At 41.4% G+C, this 16,354-nt stretch overlaps 1 protein-coding gene across 2 annotated transcripts in view; it reads left to right on the top strand.

Annotated features, from left to right (window-relative positions):
• The first annotated feature begins 12,495 nt into the window (after positions 1-12,495).
• Positions 12,496-16,354, top strand: part of ZNF804B (zinc finger protein 804B) — a 205,270-nt gene continuing 201,411 nt past the window's right edge. Inside the window, exon 1 of one of the 2 annotated variants that reach the window (XM_090142839.1) lies at positions 12,496-13,059. In XM_090142839.1, coding sequence (XP_089998965.1) covers positions 12,763-13,059 — 297 coding nt within the window. In that variant the 5' untranslated portion in view covers positions 12,496-12,762. Of the gene's footprint in view, positions 13,105-16,354 lie in introns of both variants that reach the window. The other variant, XM_090142838.1, reaches the window with a different exon arrangement.

The following is a 16,354-nucleotide window of genomic DNA, read 5'->3' as shown; positions in this document are numbered from 1 at the left end:
GAGGGAGGTACTGTGCTTCTTGAGAAGCGCTATCGGTTACTAACAGTGTTTGGGTACTGAGAATTTTAAAGGTGTATAAATACCTGCTGCAGCAGAAGCTTTCAATTATCATAATTCTATTGCAATTATAAAGATGTTTTTCAAAGGTTAAACATCAGTTTTCCATTGCTGCTGTTGACTAGGAGCATCTGTATTTTGAGTTTAAAATAAAATTTTGTAATATAAAGACAATTAATCTGAAAAGTGAAGCTGTTTCAAGCTCTAGAAAAGGCCCTTCAAGAATGGTAGTCTGAATGCTTGGCAGCTGGGACCCATATACTGGGCCTTCTGGTCTTCTGTCATTCAGATGCTGTGTGCTGTGAATGCAAAAAGTTAAGTATTTAGCAGAGGAGCCAGCTAGATGTTAAGTATGAAGTTGCTTCCAATTTCTACCCTGATAGTTTACCAAGATTTTGCTTATTCTGAAGAGTTCAAAGAGGCTTGCTACTCAAATGTGGTCTTGCAAGTGAAGAGGAGGGGGAATAGATCCCATCCACTGATCTCTTGGCTGCAGTTCTGCTGGGGGAAAAGTATGCTGTTAGCCTTTGCTGTCACAGGGGTATACTACTGGTTCAGCTCAGCTTTCTCAGCTAGGATCTCCCGGTCTTTTTTGGAGTTACAGTTTCCTTGCTGCAGGAAGTTGATTTTGTCACTGTTGAACTTCACAGAACTCCTGTCACCTGATTTCTCTAGTCTATCAAAGCCACTATGAATGGCAGCTCTATCCAGGGCTTAAATAAGAAGTTGCACTTCATCTGGAAGAAAAATTATAACTGCACACAGTTTAAGTATATAAAAAGTTCTGTAACAAGCTGTCCAACATCCTTTCTCTGACAATGGTCAGCAGAGAAAGTTAATGTAAACCAAGCACATTCTCACTTATTTTTGCTCTCTTATGAGCAACTAACTCTGTGAAACCTGTTGTGGAGACTCTTAACGTTGAATGTGTGTTTGGACTTCTCAGTAGCAGGAAGGGAAGCCAGCCCATTTGTATTTCCCTGACAATCCTCCCATAGCAATAAAGTCACAATCCAATGATGGATTATACAGAGGAACTGTTTGTTTATTTGATTTAAGCTTGCATCCTCACAGTGTTTTTGTTATACTTAACTCATATTGGGAAGAATATGAAAATGGGAAGAATAATTCCCTTCTCAGCTTGCAAGCCATTCCGTTTCTCTAGTACCAGTTGATTTCACCTTTGCTTTTAGAGCAGAGGTGGTGTATGATTTTCTGTTTTGCTCTTCAGTGCTTTCTAGTGCTAATATTTGACAGGAGTTTTTGGCTGTTGCTGTGCAATACATTGGCATTTTTAGATAATCCTGCCCAGGAACTTCAAAATGTCTTCTGTGAGTGGCAAGAGGTAATTAACCATCATCGAGGATTTATAGTTTGAGTTATTTTTCTCAAATGTGGTATTTTGTGTTTATTGACATTGAGTTTCTTCTGTCACTTTACTGCCATGTCACCTACAAGATCATTCTGCAGTGTTATGCAGTCTGCCTGACTTTAGACTACTCTGAGTAATCCTGTATGGGGAATGGTATGTCATAATAAAGCCTTTATTGGCAGCAATGGATTTGGCTAAAAATCCCTTCCTTCAAAATCATGGGCTTGAAAGATGCTATCCTTAAACATAGCCTCTTACCTATAGCTGTATACCACGGTCTTATTTCTGCAGTTCCTTCTGACTCTAGGGACCTGGGCTTTTTAGAAAGCAAATCACAGTATTAAAGTTGGCATGAACACTGTATTTCTGACAGCTGGGACATTCTTGCTTACCTGAATTCAGCATAACTCCGACTATGGCTGCTGGCTTTGAGCTGCTCCTGTGTCAGCTCTCTTGATGTGGCAGCAACTTCCAAAACTACTCTGAAGGGCGCAGACTTGTGGTTAATGTAATGTACATCCATGTACCCATGGCTGCTCCCACATCCACAGGTGGTGGCTGCCCACTTCCCCTTCCACAGTTCTACATTCTCTGTGTTGCAGCACTGTTATGCTAAGTCCTGGTCAATTGAACTGACCTGAAATCCAAACTGTGCTCCTGGAGTGACCCCTAAAGAACCATCAGAGTATCTCAAGAAGGCTGGTAATGTATATGAAGAATGAAGTGATGTGAGATTCAGAAAAAGAAGAATATTCCACAAGGAGTTTCAAATTCCTAGAGTATTCCAAGATGCAAGGGTTTTCATGGATTAACAATAGAAACTGATAATACACTTAATGTACGTCTTGCTGTCAGTGGGTGTCTTGTATGTCAGCCATGCCAATGGCTTTTTATAGATTTTCATATTCAGGCTCTGTGGAAAATGGATTCAGTATTGTAGCTGGATCAGGATTTTCTGTCTTTCTAAACTCTTGGCAGCAAGAGGACCCTTTGGACAGAGACTCTCCTCGAGCACGTAGAGACGTGAAAAGATGAGAAGGAATTGTTTGTTTATTTTTGAAATTAATATTTACAGGTTTGTAGAGTGTATTGACACAGCTTTTAGAATACACGTTAGCTCTATGCAGAAAGCAAAAGGGAATCATTGTATAAACCTACTGCTTACTGCGGATTGTCTACCAGCTGCAGAGCTGCTTTCCTCTAGGAACTCCAGTTCTGTAAATAGCTATATATACACATATATGTAAAATGTCTTGTATATATAAAATGTTGTAGGTACATGTGTATATGTGAACAATCCTTCTCAAAAAATAAAAACAGTTCAAAGCAAAGGAAATATGAAAATGTATGTTTGTGGAATTAGACACAAGGACTTAATTTATCCTTTCATTTCAGCAAGGTGCACAGAAAAACAGAAAGTATGAAACATTGACCATAAAAGTTGATGGTGATACTGTGATGCATTCATTGTATATTCTATAAGGATCCTTTTTGCATTAATACTTCAGATTAGCATTTAAAGGATGAAATATAAAGTGCTAATATCTGTAGCTCATTTTATGCCTGTGTTAGTTTTGAAAATAATTTGATGAATGAAAATCATAATAAAGAAAATTGTGTATTTGCCTGTGGACTCCAATTACTGGATCCTAATCTCTGTCCATCTGCTTTTACCTATACATTAGGTGTGAAAAAGCTCTGCCAATGTTGGGGCAAAACAGAGACTTTAATAGTAAGAAAAGCAATAATTTCCTTGTCATGTTTGCCCTCTTTTTAAAAGTTAATTTCCCTAAAATCAATTTGTTGTATACCTGAATCCTTACAGAATTTTGCAGTATTTCAATAAATGATAACAATTAAAAAAAAGTATATTTCATTCATAAATTGTTGCCCATCTGCATGAGTTTGACAAAATGTTTGTTTCCCTTGCTTTGTCACCTCAAGTTCAATGCTTTCTGCATGTTTAATTAAAAAAAAATAAATACCAATATCAGCATTTTAAGAATTACTTAATCTAACACTCTGCATATAAATCGTTTTCTCTTAGGGAAGTTAGATTTTACCATGAGGCATTAAAACTAGCACACAATTTCATGTCTTGAATTAATTCATGCTTAAGCTCTGGGTTTGCATAAATTAAATATAGAAATGATACAACATCAAATCTTGTGAGTGTTAAATATCTGGAATTTATCTGGAGATCAATTAATGTTCTAACATTTCTATCTCCCCAAGAGAAGCATCAGGCGATCAGTCTGGAAAACTATTATCTGTTTCTACCCTTTAAGTCATATTTCATATTTTAATTCTAGATTTACATATGTATTTGTATCATACTTTGCTCTTTAAATCATAAGATATAAAGGGAAGTATACTGGTGGGGATTTAGGGAGGAAAAGCAGAAATATTGATTGTTTACTCTTAATCTTTTCTTAAACAATTTTGTCTCCTAATAGGCAATGCTTTCGGTATTATTCAGCAGTCTTTGGCTCACTTTCCCCTTATAATTATATCTGTTTCCCATTTTAAAAGAATTCCTCATCCCAAGCCAGTCCATTATTTCTAGAATTTGTAGAAAGGTTAGTGAGTCTCTAGAGTTGTGATTACTTTTTCTAGCTGACATTTATTGATCTCATTACCTTCGTGCTCATATTTCAAAAACTTTTTTTTTACATTTTGTTACCATTTCAAAGATGACAGAAATGCTGCAGTGCTCACTGTATTAGAACTGCATGTAATTAAAATTTGTACTGTGTTTCATCAGAACTTCACTGTCAAAACCTCAGCATGTGTTGTTTACAAATTAGATTGTTATAATTAGAACATAAAATGACTGCAAAAATAGAGGCTAAATTTAAATTTGAAACAAACATCTATTTTATTTCTGCACAGAAAACAGTGACATTTTTGGCCATAAGCAAGTTGTTAAAATGACATACCTCAGATGAAATCAGATGAAATATACACCTATGCACATGTCAGTAAGCCTGTGAACAACTTCAGCACACTTTAGGAGATAGCGTGGAGGGCAGGGGCTATGCAGTTCTGTGCTAATGTGTTTTTTGAGAGCAAATTTCACCTTTTTCTTTTATTACGTTTCCTTTTTCTGTTGTTAATTACAGGAAGTAATTTAAGTAATTAAAATGGCATTCACATTTTTTTCTTATGGTTTAAATATATTTTGCAAACATTTGTAACACAAAAAAAAGATGCTGTATGGTGCAGTTGATACAAGTAGGAGATGGCATCCACAGAGACCTTCATAAACTTGAAGAGTGGCCCGTGTAAACCTAATGAGGTTCAGCAAAGCCAAATGCATGGTGTTGGACTTGAGCTGGGGCAATCCTAAATATGTATTCAGACTGGGAGAACTCCTTGAGAGCAGCCCTGCAGAGAAAGACTTAGGAGTCCTGGTAGATGAACAACTTAACATAAGCCAGCTGTGTGCACTTGCGGCCCAGAAGGTCAACGGTATCCTGGGATCCATCAGAAGAGGGGAGACCAGCAGGAAGAGGGAGTGATTGTCCCTCTCTACCTTACCCGTATGAAGCCCCATTTAGAGTAGAGGCTCCAGGCCTGGGGCCCCTAGCACAAAGAAAGATGTGGAAGTGTTGGAACAGGTGCAGAGGAAGGCCATGACAATACTTGGAGAGCTGGAGCACCTCTCCTATGAAGACAGGCTGAGGGATCTGGGCTTTTTCAGTCTGGAAAACAGAATGTTCTGGAGAGACCTCCAACAGGGATTGGAACAAGATGATCTTTGAGGCCCCTTCCAACCCATTCTATGACTCTGTGATTCTATGATACTATGATTCTATAATACACTGAAAAAACTGTCAGCATGCTTGTCTGCAGTAGAGAAAGTATGTTGGTTCTTGTCTTAAAAAGCACTATTATTTCATTATTATTTCATAGACAACTAATAATGGAAAGGAGTGTTTGCTCAGTAAACAGCTGAACTCCAAAGGATATCAGCTGACAAGTGCTGCTGTCGGTTTGAATTTTTTCCTGTGCCTCTCATACTTTTCTTTGTAAAATCTTTTTAAAGGTTTTCTGCTGAAGCATTACCATGGACAGATGATGAAATGTTGGCAACAGCATACATACAGAGCTAACAGGGTGATCTTGTTGTGGTGCATAATAAATACTTCCATGGAAACATGTAGATCTGAGATAGTACAGTGGTTTAATGGATGTGAATGTCTCAGACTTGAGTTCTATACTACTTTGCTGAAGACTGCAAAATTACCTCCCTCTCATTGTTTCCTAACAAAAAATAAAAATTGTCACTGCGGTGGGAAAAACAGAGAACAAGAGGGACAGGAAATAAATCAGGTGCTAACATTTTAAGCATATATATATGTACACACATATATATTTCTACATCATTCATGTATCTACTCTAATATGTAGACAACAGATACATATTTATGCATACTTTTAAAAATAGTATCTATATAATAGGTTTATGTGTATATAGATAATATACACAAAACAAATGCCGTTTTATCCCCCAGCATTTCAGCAGGCTTTACATTCATTTCTTTTTCTGTTCATTCTGAAGGGTTATTTTCTCCTAGCCATTCTGTATCTAGAAGGGCTCAGTGAACTGCCATCCTAAGTGGTTCTCTCCATCAGAAAACGTCTGTAGTTATTTGCTGCTTCCTTGTGACCCACATGCGTGAAGTTCCCAGCTCAGTGATCTTTATCCAACTTGTATGACATCTCAAGCATTCCTCAGCCCTCTCTTTTCCCAAGCTGAAGTCTCTTTACTTTTTATTTCTCTTTACTACTTTTTACAAAGTAGTGTGAAATCTTCTATTACTAACTTGGCTTGAGAGTCCATTAGCTAGAGAAAAAATGATAATAATGTGCTGATGATATATGGATGTCTTATGGAAAAGCTAGAGCAAGACAAAGAGTGTGATACTGACTTGTCAAACTGAATTTGTCTGTGGAATTCCTGTAGGTGTTACATGTATTGGTACACAACTAGTACAGACATGTGTGTTTCTCGAGGCAATCCAAATAAATGACCTTTGGAGATCACACCAAGGGGAAGGAAACACCTTATACTGCCAATGGTTAAATATATGCAATGAAAGTTGGTTTTGCTCTTCCTTTGCAAGAGGGATCCTGTCCTGTTGCCAGCCTGTTTCACTATAGCCTTTGGATCACTTCTCAAGGAAAACAAGTATTAGTAGGAAAAATGATTCACAGATGTGGTTATGTTGGTTATTGAAGTTAGTGATTCTGTGGATGAAATATACTCCCACAGCCTCACTGTCTGTCTGTAGATAACATGGCTATTGATGGAGAGATTAAACAATATTTTCCTTCTCTTTACATCCTTTTAAAGTCATTTGGGAATAGCAGTTCTCTATTTAACATTCAGCTCTAGTTCCTAATAATAAAAAGCAATAACTTTATTCAACTTCTGGATATTAAGGCCACTAGCACATACAGTGCTCAGCCCAGGAGATCAGCCTGATGACCATCAATGAGCAATGGAAAATGTGTGTAAACACTCCAGTGAATGCCCATCAAGTAATTAAAATTTTGGTGAGATTTATCAAGTAAATGTAATAAAATGATATAACTTGGAATGCGAATCATGTTCTTCCTTTAGAAAGAGATTGATGTATTAAATATTTATGTAAGCATAATAAATTGGCAAGTGTATGAAAACACTGTAACACCTTCATCTCTTTCAAGTATCACCTTTCTTGAAAAAAGGATTTGCTACAAAAATAGATTTGAAGTTCTGCTATATTATTTTCATATCAGTGGCTACTTGACATCATTCTTTCTAAGTCCATCCTTAATTATGTAGAGAATGCAGTTAACAGTAGGGAGAAACCACGTAATAATATTTTTGAATAGAAAATGAAAGATGTCTTTACATTATTGTTCACACTCTGAAACTATTGAGCCTCAGTTAATACAGAATTAAAGTCTTATTAATTCAATTAATTTATTACCTTAAGTGAGTGACCTGTCCAGAAACCTCCTGAAAACAAAGATTGCTAGCATATTTTTAACTGATTATGAAATCATCAATCTTCCTCAACATCTCCTAGTAGGAATTAACATTCATCAAGTAGCTCTCCCAATAACTTTGAGGAAAACATTATATTGCCTCTTTTTAGCAATAGAGAAAGTAATGCAGAGAGGTTGCCGAATATCATATGAGAGATATACCAAAGAAATGTTAGAGTAAAGATGAATTATTTGAATGAGATTCTTGTTCAACGATTTGACTTTCTTAAAGTCAGTGGAGCGTGGGCTCATACAAAAAAATAGGGCATGATTTACCACTCTTCACTGATGATACACACGCACTTTGGTTTGCTCATCATGAAGACTGCTTTATTTGCTGGCTATTCAGTTATCAGCAAGATGCAATATATAAAGTGATTATTCAGCACTGAGACATTCCAAAAAGCTCCATCCAAAATAAAACGATGCCATTGATTCTACATGAACTAGAGAGTAGAGTAACTTAGCCATCAGTGCTTCAAGCATATAAAACTCGACAGATTCAAGTTTCGTGTAATAGAAAGCTGCTTACATAAGTGATTCATAAGAGGAATGTAACTACTATTTAGATAAAAAGAGGCAGACTAGGGCTAAAAATGTCGGGATAAGTACTTCAAGTCAAATAAAATAAGGAGGGACTAAATTAATTCAAGAAATAAAGACAGATATAATGAAGAATTTAGCAAACCTTACTTCAGGAAAAGTGCAATTGGTACCACTAATGATGCAGGAAGAAAAAACAACAAAAGCAGACACTTGAAGATGCCATTTCACTGAAAGCAAAACAGAAGTTTTACACAAGACAGCTCACCTTTTGTTTTTGTATTTGCCCGGAACTCTAAATAAGTATCAAACTTTACAAAATGTTCCCCAAACATGAGCTGCAGTGAGAAAAAGAAATCAAACTTTCAACAGTGATGAGCATCATTCTAATTACAAAGAATTAAGACATACTATATTAGATTATGTCTTTAGGTGGAATAATAAGACATTTAATGTAACAGTGTTCTCTAGGTTTTTGTAAGAGTTTATGGCTGTATTCAGACAATTTAACTAAGTGTTTCTAGAGAAACTGATTTTTGACTTCAAGAACTGTCATCAGTCAGCAAGGCAGGAGTTTGTTTCTCACCTGAAGGAATCAGATGTAGTTTTGGACCACGAGAATGGAGATAATAGAATCACAGAATCATAGTATACATAGAATCATAGAGTCATAGAATGGTTTGGTTTGGAAGAGACCTTAAAGTTCACCCAGTCTCAACCCCTGCTATAAACAAAGCTGCCACCCACCTGATCAGGCCCCAACCAGCCTGGTGTTGAGCACCTCTGGATCTATCTGAAGACTGACCACTGCAGCTCTACTTCTGGCATGCTGTGTTCACATTGCAGCATGGGATAGATGAACTGGAGACAGACAATTATGTAGTTTAAGCAATTATACTCCAAAGATCTTCCTATATTGCCAGGAATTGATTTATAGCTTTAAAATCTCCATTACATCTGAAGAGAATATATGCTGTAAAGCTATGCTAAGACATCGCTGCTAAATGTCAGGAACCTCATTGTGTATTCTTATATCCAGACTGTCTTGCCAAGAAGTTCTCACTTACTCAGGAAGTCAGCTTGAAAAAAACACATCAGTATCAGGGGGTGTTCTTCCTTTAGGTTCATTTGGGTTCTTCTGTTAAACTACCTCTGCAAGAACAACCAGACTGTGAAGCAGCATTCAAGCTGTGCGTCTACACACCCTCTGTTCGTGTTTGATTGCTATAGTACAATTTGCAGAGGTGTGGTGCCAAGAGATATTCTTTGTGCTCTTTGAGTTTTTTCATGTTTGGAGGCATGAGGAAGGATGTCTTTCTTCTTTCTAAGCACAATTAGGGATTGAGAAAAAATGTTTTAGGACTGGGGCTCTCAGGCCTGAGGAGCAATCATGTTGGCATTCTAGCAAATCATGATAACTGCAGGCTTTACCTGTACAGGAGATAATATCAGAATGATGGAATTTGTGCACAAATAGTACTTGTTTCAGGAGCAATCTTTGAAATAAAATTTAAATGAAATCCACAGTGTAGACAGAGTTTTAAGTCTGTATCTACAGTGTGCTGTCTAAAGCCAAAAAGAAACACATGAATTAGCTCAACCACTAAAAGTAATGTGATTATATTAATATCATTCTCTGCTGCCTGATTTTCAGATTATATTTGTATGTCAGACGCAGTGGCTCTAGAGCTAGACTGGGTATTTCAATTTGACACCACATTGTGCAATGAGGACAATCCCTACAGAGAATAATAAGAAAAAGCTTACAGACTTTTTTTGGGCAATAAATGCTAAGTAATCTTCATTAATGGCAAAAACGTGTGTAAACTGAGGGGATAGATGAACTGGAGAACATTTAATTAATCTAATCATCATTTGTAAGTGACAGCTGACCTGCTTCTCTACTTACTGGCATCTTGAAAAGTCACTAACACTTCTGCAAAGATATCATCATTTTCTAAATGGTAGTATTTTACATCCACTGTGCTCAGATGAAAATTGCCTTATGAGATCTGAAGCAGTGGAGGATTGAATCCAGCTGAAACTACAAACAGTTCATTCATATTTCCACATGACCTATAGTGAGAGAGAAGAAGGTGCAGCATCTCCAGAGACTTGGGGAGATACTCAGGGAGTGTTATAATTATTTCATTGTTCCATTTGACAAGTCTTAATCTCATTTTCTGAGGCTTGTGTTCTACAGATTGTTTATAAATTAGATTGGTGGTCATAGTAGCTATTCCCCTGAGTTGGCAAAATGACATGAGCCTAAAATAACTTCTACTTTTCACAGCAGAGTCAATTGAGCACATCATCCTCCTCAGCAGGATAAAATGGGTACTGTGCAGTTTATTCTGGGGCAAATCATTTCCCTTTCATACAGTCTTAGTAAATGAACTATGTAAGACTCCATGAGTTTAAGGAGTAAAGTACTATCCTTAGACTACAATGAAGCTCTTGCAGAGTTTTGGCTTTTGTTGCAGCTTCTCTGCAGGTGATGCATGCTGGCCAGCCACACTGGATGCTCTGTAGAAGATGTAGGACAAAAGAAGCTCCATGGAATAGAGGAATTTCCATGTCTCTTCACAACAGAAGAAGAATTGAGGCCTCTCTGCATGTTGTTTGGGTGGGATGTAAACTCTCTTTCTGTTCTGCAGCATATGAAAGCAAAGTCAGAAAGTTTGTGGTGCTGTCAGAGAGTAAAGATGCTGGTGTTCATTTCAAGAACTGCATGTTCACCATGGAGTCAGAAACCAAGTTGCAGGCCCAAAGCAATCTGAAGTTAATACTATAATCTTTAACAGGATCATGGAGGAGGAATTTCAGAAAGAAACTCATAGTTAACAAAATTTGTAAATTATATGCCAACAAAGCTAAATTTCAAGCCATTCCCTTGCAGGACTTGTGGGAGGAAATAATCATAACAGCTCATCTCTGCCCCCAAATTAACAGCTGTGAACTTTTTTTCAGTATGGTGGTGTAATTTCTAAGAAGTCACTTTTCATCATGACTTACTTGAGAAAAGCCCTACACATATCTGCTATGGGCAGGGCAATGTCTCTGTGCCACAGAGCCTGACTACGCTGAGCCATGTGACTGTTCTGTCTTCTACCCTCTACCATGGCCTTCAGCAATGAGTCCACAGCACAGCTACACATTACCTCCTGTTTATTTTGCACCTATTTTCTCAATTTAACCCCTTCATACAGTTGTGGGTCCTCTCCTCTCCTCTCCTCTCCTCTCCTCTCCTCTCCTCTCCTCTCCTCTCCTCTCCTCTCCTCTCCTCTCCTCTCCTCTCCTCTCCTCTCCTCTCCTCTCCTCTCCTCTCCTCTCCTCTCCTCTCCTCTCCTCTCCTCTCCTCTCCTCTCCTCTCCTCTCCTCTCCTCTCCTCTCCTCTCCTCTCCCCCTTTTTTTTCTTTTTTAAATGTTGGAAATCTGTCATATATGGTTAATAAAGGATATTCTCAATATGCTACTCCCACCTTGGGTTATTCTAACTTCATACGCATTTTCTTTTCTCTGTAACATCATACAGTTATTAATTAAGTATGTAATAATAGATTTGATTATTGGCATTCGTGTACGTACACATACGCATCATGAAATTTTATATAGTATGTGAAGCATTCTATACTAAGGCTGTACAGTACTATGTTACATATACGGCCAAAAGCTGACATTTGATTTGTCATGACCTTTTTATCTATACAGTTCAGAGGCTTGTGTGAGATTTTCTTTTTAATTTAAATTTATGTTATGTTTATAGGAAGACTGCTCTTTTGAGGCTAAAATTAGCTGCATTCACTAAGTAGCTGAAAACACAGGCTTTCCAGGGTTGAAACGAAAGATCTGAAATGCTTGTTATCTGCAGCTTCGAGTAATCTACTTGGAAGAAATAAAAGATCTGCAGGTGACTCTGAATGCCGGGTGATTTATCGACTTACTTTTATCGACTTAGTAAGTAACCGAGTAGAGACAATACCTGTGACCTGCTGAAAAGGAGCTGAGCTTGCACTGCCAGCCCTGAGCGCACAGCGCTGCGCCGCCTGCAGAAGGAGGAACAACCTGTTTCAGCGCTGAGCGCTCGAGGCATGTCCTACTCGCAGTTCCCCGCACATCACTTAGGTCACAGGCAACATCGTATACCCGAGTGCTGCGGGGGTGGGCAAAGTCAGAAGTTGGGGTGCAGCACAATGACCAGCCGCGGGCTGCCCGGCCGGCCGGCTTCATGCTGCGGGGCGGCGGGGCTCACGTGGGGGCCGGGAGAGAGGTGGCCGAGGGGATGAGAAGGGCATCAGGGAACAGGACGTGGTGCTCCCGGCAGCGGGAAAGTTGGGCGAGGAGAGGGAGAAGGAGGAGGGTCCCCTATCCGTCGGATCGCGGGGCTCGGGCGCAGCTCCCCGGACCCGCCAGCCCCCGGCCGGCTCGACCCCTCCTCCGCCCCCGCCCCGCGCCGCCCCCGCCCGCCGCCGGCGGAGGTGAGTGAGGCGCGGCGCCGGCTGCGGCACGGCACGGCAAGACGCGGGGTTGCAGGCAGCGGGCGGCCGGAGGGAAGAGCCATGGGCAGCTGCCGCCGAGAAACTCCCCTCCCGGTCGCGCCTGCCAGCGGCCTGCTCTGAGGAGGAGGAAAAGGAAGAGGGAGGGAAGGGGCCGTAGCAGCGGCGGACTGTGCAAGTTGCGCGCTGCCCTTCTCCGCGGGGCTGCCTGCCGCCAGCGGAGCAGCATGCGGACTGGCCTCCGCGCTCCCTCGGATGTGCTGTGGCTGCTGCCGCCCTCCGCGCATCGCCCTGCTGCTGGCAGCGCTCGGCCGGCCGCTGGATGAGCCGGCGGCGGAGAGATCGCTGCCGCGGTTCCGCCCGCTCCTTCATGCGGGCTCCCGCTCCGCCGGGAGTAGCGCCGCCGCCGCCGCCGAGGAGCGGGCGGCCCGCCCGGGGCCCCGCATGGCGTGCTACCTGGTCATCAGCTCCCGGCACCTCAGCAACGGGCACTACCGCGGCATCAAAGGCGTCTTCAGGGGACCGCTCTGCAAGAAGGGCGCTCGCTCGCCGGTAACTGCCGCCTCCGCGCTCCCTCCCTCACTTGTCCCCCGCACGGTAGGAGCGGGGCGGGGGCCCACGGCCACGCGGGCGGTGGGAGCGCGGCGCGGGGTGGGTGGGTGGGCGGCGTGGAAAAGTTTCTCGAGCTGGGAAGTGGCCGCGGGTCCCCGCGGAGGGGCGGGCGTGGGGCTGCGGCGCCGCACGGAGGGAGGGAGGTAGGGATGAAAGGAAAGAGGAAAGGTCGCTGCCGGTGCTCTGCGGGGAAGTTGGGGGCGGCCGCTGAGGGAGGCTTCGAGTGTGTCGGTTCAGTGCCTGTTCCCAGGTTTTGATGCTGCGTTCTTACGCGGGCTGGCTGTGTGCCGGGGAGCCCGAAGCCTGGGCATGGTGTGCGGGAAGTTTGGGGACGTCCAAGAGCGGTGAGCCGCCGGGCTATGGTGTGTTGTCCCTGCGGGTCGCGATAGGCGTTCGGGGCCGAGGGGGGTGGGGGGGAGCGGTGCGTCGCATCCTGTCCTCCGGACGCTGAGCATCCCAAGCGCTCCCCGGCTGGGACCGAACGTGCTCCGTCCCTGTGGAGCACTCCTGGGTCCGGGCAGCCTCGTTCACACAATCCGAAGGTGCCGGGGATGCCCCCATCCCACTACTTAGTCCTTTGGCTTTGGCAGTGCCCCACAACGCACCCGCACCGTAAATGCTTTCAGGAAACCGCCCGTGATGATGAAGTCTGTGCTTTCTGTTTCTTGACTTTCGGTGATGGGATGAAGCAAAGCGACCACTGTTTCCTTCTCCGTCTGAAATCCCCCCGGTGTCCTACAGCAGCCCGCTGACACAGCGCCCGCGGGTTCCTCCCTCCCTGCTGCTCCTCGCTGTGCGGTACGGCACAGCATCGCAGTACCGCCGGACGGCTCCGGCTGAGTTGTGTCCGCTCCCTCACCTCACCCCGTGCGTGGAACCCCCCGAAACGCGGAGGGGTCGCGGTCAGAGCGGGAGAGAGGTTTCTCCCCTCAGTTCGAGAGGTGAAAAACCTCAAAGGTCTAAAGCGGGAGGAAGTGTGATTGTAAATGCTTTGCGCTGAGTACTGTGTGCTGTACGCAATAGAACTTAAGCCCTGTTCAAGTGTCGGGAAATATTATCCCTCAAGTATCGTTGTGTCTTCACATCCTTCACTTTCCAACTTCTTTGCCTTTCTTCCTACCTACATAGTGAGTGTGTGCACAGCTCTCCTCAGCCTAAATGCTTCAGGAGATGAATGTAATTATTTGACTTTGTTAACAAATCATCATTCTTGAGACAGTTCTTTTAACTGGTGGGAGAATATATATATTTTTAAATGCAAGTACAAGATTAGGAAATAGTTTTGATTGTTCTTATCAAGGAACAATATTTACTTCAGTGTTGAGCAAGATCTATTTTTTTTTTTTTAATGAAGTATTTTAGTCTGAAGTCAATTAGAGAGTTTAGTGGAAAAGGAGGAAAAAAAAAAAAAAAAAGGTTGAAAATAAGCTCAAGTCTCTTTCCCTCCTTAGGAACATTCTTTCCTGTGAGCTTTCCTGAGCCTGATGCTAGGAGCAAAACTGCTTGGTTTTGAGATTAACATGACCAGAATTTGGGATGTTTTTACATGATTTTTGACCGTTTATATAGAAAAGAAACCCTGAATTTTAGCACTCCTTAGCTTTCATTCTAAAGTACTGAGGGGAAACTTTCACTTTTTCATACCTCTTTTTATTTTTTTGGCCCTTTGTTTTAGTGCGGACTCTTCGCAGCCAGTCAGCCTTTTGGGTTGCTGGGCTGAGCTCCGTGTAGTGGTGGGAGTGCAGGTGTGTGGTACATCAGCGTTTTATTGGCACTGGGTAATTGGAGATCTGGAGCTCTTACTTATAAGTGTTTAGTATCTAGCTTTTACTACTGCTTTTATGTACGCTATTTTCATATTTTCGTAGGGGAGTCCAGGTTTCAGGTGAAAAATAAGGAATGCTTTCTTGGCAAGTTAGATAATTGTATACTTTACATACAGAAAACAGTGATTTTTCTGGAGTTATCTCTATGTGCTTACAAACTTTCAACTTTCCAGACCATATACTTCTTGCTCATCAATGTGTTCAGGACTGGGAACAGTGAACACAACACCTGGGTATGTCCTTATATTATAGAGGTGGGAGTCATCTGTATTGGAATTTAGTAATAATTGAGGTAATAAAACTGTTTTCAGCATAAGAAAAAAAATAAAAAGAAATAAAAACAACCAACAAGTAGCACCATACAAACACACCTTTAAGGTTTTTATATTTTCTTTAACAGTAAGCTGTGACTTAAACTTCAGACCACTTCTGTGTCTAAGTAGGTCCCAGACAAGTGGCATTTATTTGTATACCCTGTACTTTTTTGTTTAATTATTTCATTTAATAACTCCTGATTGTAACTTTGGAAGATAAAGGTTATGTCTCACAGCCATTTTTGATATGCTAGCCTTGGAAGTAACCTTGAAGATTATAAGTTATATTTCCTACCATTAAACAATCCTTTACTTGTATACTATGAACTATCTTATTCATGAGTCTACAAAATTTTTAATGTATAATGTGTACCTTTCTATATTTAAAGTGTTGTATTAACAGACCATGAAATGTCAGTAGACTTAAGGCTATGCTTTCCAAAATGAGAGCAGTGGTGAATATTTTAAATACCTTTATCAAATTTCATGGCTATGTGAACAAGGATTTTTTCAGTCTAGATGCTTCCATAGTATTTATTTAGCATTCTTTGCTATTATTGCATCGGAAACAAATGTGATCCATCTTTCTGGTATAGAGAGACCATGTGCTGTAGCAGTACCAAAACCAAAGATACATAGAATCGTAAAGGTTGGGAAAGGCAAGATCACCAAGTCCATATGTCAGCCCACCACTGCAATAGCACTAAACCACCTCCATCAGTGCCATTCGAAGACTACAAAGATAATGTACTTCATCTGCACATGTTGACCTGGGGCAACATTGTTATAAGGTCTCTAAAACTCCACATTTCCTCTGATCATTTCTCTGTGTGGGAAAGAAGTGGTTAGGAAGTTGGGTTCTGAAGTACATGGTGATGAGTTTAGGAAGAGTGGAATGAGAAACAGTTCCCAGTAAGTTGAGTGTCAGGAAAGAGAGCACTGGGTTTGGGCAGTGCCAGCACTGCTGAGGGGAAAGGTAGTAAGTGGGAGGGGGGAAATGCTTGTTGCAGAGAGCTGATTCACCGTGCTTTAGCATTTTGCTTTTGTCTGAAAAGTTCTGTTCGTGACCATATTACGAGCAAGCAGTAGGAAGTT

The sequence above is a fragment of the Phasianus colchicus genome, chromosome 6, assembly GCF_987193195.1.
Source record: "Phasianus colchicus chromosome 6, bPhaCol1.hap1.1, whole genome shotgun sequence".
NCBI classification, from domain to species: Eukaryota; Metazoa; Chordata; class Aves; order Galliformes; family Phasianidae; genus Phasianus; species Phasianus colchicus.
This window is presented reverse-complemented; position numbering and strand designations above follow the sequence as displayed.